Below are 10250 nucleotides of genomic sequence, written 5' to 3'. Positions count from 1 at the left end.
GATGATTCTTGTGCTTCTTTGGCTGGGCCCCACTCCATAGCGTGTTTTAGGGCAAAAAAGATCAAAGAGCACAACCACAGCAGCCACCAAAAGTAACCAGATACTCTCTGATGTGCAAAACAACCATTACCCTACACTCAACATGTATAGAAATATCAATCATACACAAGGAGTAAATAAACCAATAGAAACAAAACAATTACAATGAGAAGAGAAGAAAAAAGAAAGAAAGAAAGAAAAAAAAACCTTGCAGAAAAAATGGAAAGAAGGAGGCAAATCAAGCTGTGACAAGGAAGTTGATAAGAAGGGAGAGAGAGAGGTTAGAAGAGAAGGAAAGAAAGGGAGAAAAATTAGGAGAAAAAATATATATCTACACCCCTATATATATGGACATATATATCCACATATATGCCTATATAAAAAACTAAAATTACTTATGAAATAGAAAAATCCCAAAACAATCAACACAGGTGATCAATTAAAAAAAACACCCCAAAACATCCAAGAGAACCCAATTAACAATAACAATATAACACACCAAAAGAGAAACCCAAACCGAAACCAATCAAAAAAAAAGGAGAAAAACCAAGAAATAACCAGTGCCCATCTTGGCTGAAGTCCGACAAGCTCTCTCCAGGTTTTCCTCTGCTATACACACACTACTGTGTGTCTTGTGGGGGCAGAGCCATTGGCCTGGCACCTAGAGTGAGCTTGGTAATGTAGGTCTGAATTAGATGAGTGGAGTTATGAGGTGTGATTGGTAGTTTTTTTACAAAGTCAGTGTTATTTCTGCTCCTGCCTGTCCAGAGGCACTCTGATTTCTGCACAGCCAGAGGACTGGATGTGCATTTTTGGGTGCTCTTTCCACTGGGGCTGTTGGAGGGTGGGGGTGTGGAGATTTCAGAGCTGCTGGTAGGCCTTCCTGTGTTCTGCTTCCCAAGCCACTCAGGAGAGGTGGGAGCAGGGACAGTGTGTTTAGTACTTCCCTCCTGCAGCCTCTTGTCATGTAGATTACTCAACCTCCAGGGAGTCTAAGCACCTTTGTTCTGACTTACTCCTCTCTTCAGGAGTCAGCCTCAGGCTCTGGCAGGGAGGGGGCCAAGGTTTCTGAGGGATGCTGGCACTTATCTATGCAGTTTATTTTTCCTATCTGAGAGAAAAGGGGAAAAAATAGGAAAAAGAAAAAAGCCCCCTCTGAGGCTCCCGCAGAGCCCCTGCTGCTCTCCAGGGGCAACCCCTGGCAAAGCAGCTTGTGTCTCTACAGCTGTGGGGTATGGGCTGTGTTTCCACGCTTCTCGCTTCCCTATTCTCCTGCTGGCCTGTTTGAGAATTCTGCCTCAGAAACTGTGTGCCTTGGGGCTCCTGTCGCACTCCTGGCAGGGACCGTCAGTCCAGAGGCTGAGCCCGCGCAGATGCTACAAACCACTCCGCCTTGTCCTGAATTTCCACTGTTCGGCAGCCGCGGGTGCAGATGGACTGTGCCTCCGCTCATGCTGGCTGGAGGATTCTACCTTAGCGTGGGCTGGAGGTGTAGGGAGCGAGCCATGGGGACTCTCTGATCTGCTCTCTGAGACCCCCAAGCCTCAGCAGCCGTGGATGCGGTCTGTGCCTCCACGCGCCTGCCTCCCTCTTCCCCCACTGGACTGGTCTGCCCACCTTGAAGTACTTGGTGTGGGAGTCCCTTCGCCGCTCAGCGTGTTTGGTAGAGGTTTGTTTGCTGCACTCCAGCTGCTCAAATTGCTGTGCTTTCCAGGGAAGAACTCAGGGAGCCCTCCTCACCATGGCCATTTTTTCGCTTAATAATTATTTTAAATGTAAATGGATTAAATACTCCAATAAAGGACATACAGTGGCTAAATGGATAAGACAAGAAGATCCGTATATATGATGCCTACAATAGACCCACTTTAGATCAAAACACACAGAGACTGAAAGTAAAGGGATGAAAAAAATATATGGAAATGGAACCAAGGATATAGCTGGAGTAAATATTTTTATTAGACAAAATAAACTTTAAAACAAAAGCTTGAAAAGAGACAAAAAAAGGACATTTTATCACAATAAAGTGATCAATCCAATAAAAGGATATAACTCCTGTAAACATCTACACACCCAATGTAAGAGCACCTAAATATATAAAGCAAATATTCACAGACAAAACCGGAGAGATCGACAGTAATAGTAGGGGACTAAAACACTACATTGACATCTATGGATAGACCATCCAGTCAGAAAATCAACAAGGAACAGGGACTTTCAATGACACATTACACCAGATGGATTTAATTAATATTTTTAGAACATTTCACCCCAAGGCAGCAGAATATACATTCATTTCAAGTACACTTTTCCTGGAGTAGACTACATGTTAGGCCACAAAATAAATATCAATAAATTTAAGATGATTAAAATCGCATCAAGCGTCTTCCCTGATAATAATGGAATAAAATTAGAAATTAATCACAAGAAATAAACTGAAAAGCACACAATCACTTGGAGGCTAAATAACATGCTACTAAACAATAAATGGGTCAACAATGAGATTAAGGAAGAGATCAAAAGATGCCTTGAGACAAATAAAAATGAAAATACAACAACCCAAAATCTATGGGATACTGTGAAAGCAGTTCTAAGAGGGAAATTCGTAGCAACACAAGAAACAAGAAAAATATCAAACAATCTAACCTCACACTTAAAGGATCTAGAAAAAGAACAGCAAAGTCAAAATGTGTAGAAAGAAGGAAATAATAAAGATCAAAATGGAAATAAATGAAATTGAGTCTAACAAAAGTACAAAAGATCAATGAAACCAAGAGATTGTTCTTGGAAAAGACAAACAAAATTGACTAACCTTTAACTAGACTCACTGAGAAAAAAAAGAGAAGACCCAAGTAAATAACTTCAGCAGTGGAGGAGAAGTGACAACTGACACCACAGAAATATAAAGGATTATAAGAAAATACAGCAAACAATTATATGCCAACAAATTAGACAACCTGGAAGAAATGGATAAATTCCTAGAAACATAGTCTTCCAGATCTGAGTCAAAAAGAAAAACAGAAAATGTGAACAGACAAATAATTACTAATGAAATCAAATCAGTGATGGAAAAACTACTGACAAACAAATGTTTTGGACCTGAGGGCTTCACAGGAGAATTTTACCAAACATTCAAAGAATTAACACCTATCCTTCTCAAACTATTCCAAAAAATTAAAAAGTCAAGAAGACTCCAAAGCTCATTTTATATGCCAACATTATCTGATACCAAAACCAGACAAAGATTTTACCAAAAAAAGAGAATTATAGGCCAATAGTTCTGATGAATACAGAGGCAAAAATCCTCAACAAAATATTATAATAGCAATCTGAATTCAGTAATACAAAAAGATCATACACCATGAAGAAGTGGAATTCATTCCTGGAATGCAAGTTTGGTTCAATATCTGCAAATCAATTAATATGATAACACCACATAAACAAGATGAAGGATAAAAATAATATGATCACATCAATAGATGCAGAAAAAGCCTTTGACAAAATCCAGCATCCATTTATGATAAGAACTCTCAAAAAAGTAGGAATAGAGAAAATATACCTCAATATAATAAAGGCCATATATGACAGACTGACAGCTAATATCATACTCAATGGTGAAAAGCTTGAAAGTGTATTCCTTAGGATCAGGAACAAGACAAGGATGCCCACTTTCACCACTTTTATTCAACATGGTACTAGAAGTTCAAGCCATAGCAGTCAGACAAGCAAAAGAAATAAAAGGCATCCAAATGGGAAAGGAAGAAATAAAATTGTCATTTGCAGATTACATGAACCCTAAAGATTCCATAAAAAAAGGTATTAGAATTGATAGATGAATTCAATAAAGTGGCAGGATACAAAATTAACATTCACAAATTGGTTGCATTTTTATACACTGTTAACAAACTATCAGAAAGAGAAATTAAGAAAACAATCCCATTTACAATGACATTAAAAAATAAATAAATAGGTTGAGAGTGTGGAGCTGCATTTGTCTGCTGGAGGTGCTCAGCGGAGTGAGCGCTGCGTTTGGTGGACGTGGGCTGGAAGTGTCAGTGGTGGCGGAGGCCCGGGTGGGAGATCGAGTCAGAGGCGCCATGCACCCGCTGTCTGGGATTGCTGGCAGGGAGAGGGGTGCCAGAGGAGCAACATGCAGATAGGCACCCGGTGCCCTGACGATCCCTCCAGAGGAAAAGAGATCGGGGCGGCCCTGGGGTGGCGAGGAGCATGAGGGAGGCCGGGAGGCAGGGGGGCTCAGCTCAGAGCGCTGCTAGGGACCCGTGCGCTCTGTACAGTCTCCAGGGCGCAGCAGAAAGCGGGGAGCCTGGCAGGTCGCCCCAGCCGGTGGAAGCCGGCCGCCAGGAGCTCTTCTGATTTCTGACATGGACGCTAGGGGCCTGGAGCAGCATCCGGCCCCGGTGTGCAGCCAACATGGGCAACACGGGTAGCATGAATTCGCAGCAGACCGATTTCAGGGCACACAACGTGCCTTCGAAGCTGCCGAATGCTTGAGCCAGGTGAACTGGAGGAGCGATTTGTCATCGTGCTGAATGCTATGAACCTACCACCTGACAAAGCCAGGTTACTGCGGCAGTATGACAATGAGAAAAAGTGGGAACTGATTTGTGATCAGGAACGATTCCAGGTGAAGAATCCTCCCCATACATGTATTCAAAAACTCAAAGGCTATCTGGATCCAGCGGTAACTAGGAAGAAATTCAGACGGCGTGTTCAAGAATCCACATAAGTGCTAAGAGAACTGGAAATTTCTTTAAGAACCAACCATATTGGATGGGTCAGAGAGTTTTTGAATGAAGAAAACAAACGTTCTAGTGGAATGTCTGTCATTTGCGCAGTATGCGGTAACTTTTGATTTTGAGAGTGTGGAAAGCACCGTGGAGAGCTCGGTGGACAAATCGAAGCCCTGGAGTAGGTCCATTGAGGACCTGCACAGAGGAAGCAACCTGCTGTCCCCTGTGGCCAACAGCGTGTCCCGCTCAGGACGGCATTCTGCACTGTGATATAATACGTTGCCGGGCAGAAGAACCTTGAAAAATTCAAGATTAGTGAGTAAGGAAGATGACGTGCATGTCTGTATCATGTGTTTATGTGCCATCATGAATTATCAATATGGCTTCAATGTGGTCATGTCTCATCCACATGCTGTCAACGAGATTGCACCAAGCTTGAACAACAAGAATCCAAAAACAAAAGCCCTTGTGTTAGAACTGTTGGCAGCCATTTATCTTGTCAGAGGCGGGCATGAAATCATTTTATCAGCATTTGACAACTTTAAGGAGGTTTACAGAGAAAAACAGCACTTTGAGAAGTTGATGGAACATTTCAGGAATGAAGATAATAACATAGATTTTATGGTGGCCTCTATGCAGTTTATTAATCATAGTCCATTCAGTAGATGACATGAATTTCAGAGTTCACCTCCAGTATGAATTTACCAAGTTAGGCCTGGACGAGTACTTGGATAAGCTGAAACACACTGAGAGTGACAAGCTGCAGGTACAGATTCAGGCTTACCTGGACAATGTGTTTGATGTGGGAGCTCTGCTGGAAGACGCTGAAACCAAGAATGCAGCCTTGGAGAGGGTGGAAGAACTGGAAGAAAACATCTCTCATCTGTCCGAAAAACTGCAAGACACAGAGAATGAAGCCATGTCCAAGATTGTGGAACTGGAAAAGCCACTCATGCAGAGGAACATAGAGCTGGATGTGGTTTGAGAAATCTACAAAGATGCAAATACCCAGGTTCACACATTAAGGAAAATGGTCAAAGAAAAAGAAGCCGTTCAAAACAGTCTACCCTGGAAAAAAAGATTCGTGAACTGGAGAAACAAGGGACCATTAAAATTCAGAAGAAAGGGGATGGGGACATCACCATACTTCCAGTGGTGGCTTCTGGCTCATTGTCCACAGGGTCAGAAGTGGCAGTGGATAACTTTGTGGGACCAATAACAGGGGCTGCCTCCTCAGGACCCCTGTCTCCTCCTCCCCCACCACTACCTCTGTTGTCAGATGCACCTGAAGCAGTGCAAAATGGTCCAGTAACACCACCTATGCCACCACCACCTCCTCCACCCACGCCCCCTCTTCCCCCTCCCCCTCCTCCTCTTCCTGGTCCTGCAGCTGAGACTGTACCAGCTCCTCCTTTACCACCCCCGCCTCCTCCCTCTGCACCCTCACTGCCCGGGATGTCTTTTCCCACAGTGGTTTTCAACTCAGGATTAGCAGCTGTGAAAATTAAGAAGCCAATCAAGACAAAATTCAGAATGCCAATGTTTAACTGGGTTGCCCTGAAGCCAAATCAGATCAATGGCACAGTCTTCAATGAAATTGATGATTAGCAAATTCTGGAGGATCTAAATGTGGATGAATTTGAGGAAATATTTAAGACAGAAGCTCAAGGTCCTGCCATTGATCTTTCTTCAAGCAAACAGAAGATAATGCAGAAGAGATCCAACAAAGTGACATTACTAGAAGCAAATAGGGCCAAAAATCTTGCCATAACTTTAAGGAAAGCTGGAAAGACTGCTGATGAGATATGTAAAGCTAGTCATGTATTTGACTTGAAGACATTACCAGCAGACTTTGTAGAATGTTTGATGAGGTTCTTGCCAATGGAGAATGAGGTGAAAGGGCTCTGGCTCTATGAGCGGGAAAGGAAACCACTGGAGAACTTGTCAGATGAAGACCGGTTTATGATGCAGTTCAGTAAAATTGAGAGGCTCATGCAGAAGATGACCATTATGGCCTTCATCGGGAACTTTGCTGAAAGCATCCAGATGCTGACACCTCAACTGGACTCAATTATAGCAGCATCTGTCTCTATAAAGTCATCTCAAAAACTCAAGAAAATTCTGGAGATCATTTTGGCCCTTGGGAATTATATGAATAGCAGCAAACGAGGAGCAGTTTATGGATTTAAGCTTCAGAGTTTAGATCTGCTCTTAGATACAAAGTCAACAGACCAAAAGCAAACACTGTTGCACTATATATCAAATGTTGTAAAGGAAAAATATCACCAAGTGTCCCTATTTTATAATGAGCTTCATTATGTGGAGAAAGCTGCTACAGCCTCCCTTAAGAATGTTTTACTGGATGTCAAGGAGCTCCAGAGGGGCATGGACTTGACCAAGAGGGAGTATACCATGCATGACCACAACACGCTGCTGAAGGAGTTCATTCTCGACAATGAGGGGAAGCTGAAGAAGCTGCAGGATGATGCCAAGATTGCCCAGGATGCCTTTGATAATGTAGTGAAGTATTTTGGAGAAAACCCCCAAACAACACCACCCTCTGTCTCCTTTCCCATCTTTGTGCGGTTTGTGAAAGCCCTATAAGCAAGCAGAAGAGGAGAACGAGCTGAGGAAAAAGCAGGAACAAGCACTCATGGAGAAGCTTCTGGAGCAGGATGCTCTGATGGGGCAGCAGGACCCAAAGTCTCCCTCTCATAAATCAAAGAGGCAGCAGCAAGAATTAATTGCAGAATTAAGAAGGCGTCAAGTTAAAGATAAGAGACATGTATACGAAGGAAAAGATGGTGCCATTGAAGATATTATCACAGCTTTAAAGAAGAATAATATCACTAAATTTCCAAATGTTCACTCGAAGGTAAGGATTTCTTCTAGCACACCGGTGGTGGAGGATACACAGAGCTGATCTTAGAAACCAACCATACAGATGAGCCGATGAGGTGAGGAGAAGTGTCAGGCGGTGCTTTGATGATCAGAACTTGCATTCTGTTAATGGTGCCGAAATAACCATGTGAACCTGAGACTTGCCTGTCTGAATAGAGGGTGTACGTGAAAGAAACCACCCACATGAAATTCATATTGCTACCATTTAACTGCAGCCTTGAACATAGGTAAAATATTCTAGAGGCTCAGATTTAGCAAACACAGGAATTTTTAAATGATGAAGTCTCCTTTCAACCTTTGTTAACAAGTGTCTATAATGTGGAAGTACCTGCTCAGATTAATCAAAGCAATAAGATTTGATTTGATTAGGTATCTTTTTACACCACTATGTTATTCAATTTTTAAATCAAATTGTAAATTTCCTATTACATGCATTACCTGCCATTGTGACTATCCCATGATGGCCCACCCTGGTTTCCTGATAAGTTGTAAATAACATGGATGCATCTGCTATGGGATTCATTTGCTGAGATGTCTTTGAAGGAATTAATTTTGTGTTTCAGCCATACCCATCAACTTGGTAATTTTAAGGGCTTGCAGCATGGAAAAAGGAAAGAGTCACATGATGAGCTCCTTCTGTCCATTGCCAAGCCCCAGCAAAGTACAAACAGGATGCAATTACAGTAGCACAGAAGTTGCTCAGTTGTCTCCTTCATTCCACTACTTCTGTGCTAGGGTACAATGCTCTTGGAGAGATTCACCGGTATTGAATGCAAGGATATGCTGGCATACAAATGCAAAGAACTTATTTGCAGTACTGTGTTCTTCAGCTAGAGGCACCTTTACAAATAATGCAGATGTATTTATTAATTAGCACTAAACTTAACATCTCAGTAATCAGTATTAGGATTTCTGAGGACCATTATGGGTCAAACCTGGGAACAGAAATTGGTGCCTTGCTAGTCAGGAAGAAGTTTGCTAGCTCTATCAAGTACTCAAGATTACTTCTGCTAGTAGTGTTATAACCTGGCCTTATGCTCCTATGACAATCATTCCCCGCCCCTCCCACTACCACTTCTGTAAATTGGAGAAGATATATTTGGCATCATATATCAAAACTAAGAAGTTGTATTTCCCAGATCACTTTATGGGGTATTGCAATTAAGTTGCTAAAATATTCACTTTGGGATTAAGTTGAAATGATATTTAATGAGACTAAATGCCCAATCAAGCCAGTTATTTTTCCTTCCTCTCTGGCAGGGCACTTGATCCATTTCAAAGTAAAAAACTGGACTGAAGCTAATTTGTACTTTTCATAATATACATTCTGCTTCTGGCTTACCTTCTTGGTATATTACATCAATATATTAATTATAAAGTTTATTGTATAGTACTTAACCACTGAATTTCTTATTTTATGTTGTGCTTATGTGAACTCCTTGGTGAAGGTCCAATTTTCCTTGGATAATGTGTAGTTATATGATCTCTTTTTAAATGTACAGATATTTTGCTATAAAATTGGTGCAGTTTTTTATGGTTTTTACACTTCTCTTTAATTCCCACCTAAGCCTCTGGGTAATATTGTAAATATTGTTTAAAAATGCATCAGCCTATGCTATACAATCTGTTATTTTAACTTATAGTTTTTTAATATATATACTTAACTACAAGGACAGTTTAGGGATCAGTTAACATTTCTTCACTTTAGCATACCTATTTACATAAAGATTGCTTTTAAAACTGTCACCTGCGAGCACCTTTTCATAAACATGTACTTTAAAATGAACATGACAAGATTCTCTCTGTTGACTCAACATTCATTTTGATGAAAAAAGCTACTCAACCAAGAGATACACAACACACATAGTTTGGTCCTTTACCACAATCAGCTGTTTTCCAAAGCTCAATGCTGATGAGCATCTATTAAAATAATTGCCTATTTATTAATCTACAAATAGACAGCAATGTTGGCATGTTCTTTTCTGTTTGTCTATTAATGGGGCTGCTTCTTAGCAATATTAGAAATGTTTTATAAAAGCAGTTCATGTTACTTTTCTGGTCTTTTCATTGCATATGCGCAAATAAAATATTTACACTACTAATAAAAAAATAAATAAACTACCTAGGAATAAATTTAATCAAGGAGGTAAAACAGCTTTACTTAGATAATTATAAGACACTAAAGAAAGAAATTGAAGAAAATACAAATAAATGGAAGCATATACCAGGGTCATAGATAGGAAGAATCAATATCATTAAAAATGTCCATACTACCCAAAGCAATCCCTATCAAAATATCAATGACATTTTTCACAGAAGTAGGACAAATTATCCTAAAATTATATGGAACCACAAAAGACCTTGCATAACTAAAGCAGTCTTGAAAAAGAAGAACAAAGTTGGAGGTATCACACTACCTAATGGCAAACTATACTATAAATCTATAGTGATCAAAACAACATGGTACTTACATAAAAACATAGATCAATGGAACAGAGTAGAGATCCCAGAAATAAATCCACACGTATATGATAAATTAATCTATGACAAAAAGGCAAG

General features: G+C 40.7%; 1 protein-coding gene across 1 annotated transcript; it reads left to right on the top strand.

Moving 5' to 3' along the window:
- Positions 1-4470: 4470 nt before the first annotated feature.
- Positions 4471-7845, top strand: LOC109374654 (formin-like protein 2). The gene is given in 6 exon segments (XM_019629403.1): positions 4471-4542; positions 4544-4863; positions 4865-5437; positions 5439-5845; positions 5848-7388; positions 7390-7845. Coding segments are annotated over 6 exon segments (3237 nt in total). The 3' UTR covers positions 7714-7845.
- The last annotated feature ends 2405 nt before the right edge of the window (positions 7846-10250 follow it).

Source organism: Hipposideros armiger, unplaced genomic scaffold, assembly GCF_001890085.2.
Source record: "Hipposideros armiger isolate ML-2016 unplaced genomic scaffold, ASM189008v1 scaffold_853, whole genome shotgun sequence".
Classification (NCBI taxonomy): domain Eukaryota; kingdom Metazoa; phylum Chordata; class Mammalia; order Chiroptera; family Hipposideridae; genus Hipposideros; species Hipposideros armiger.
This window is presented reverse-complemented; position numbering and strand designations above follow the sequence as displayed.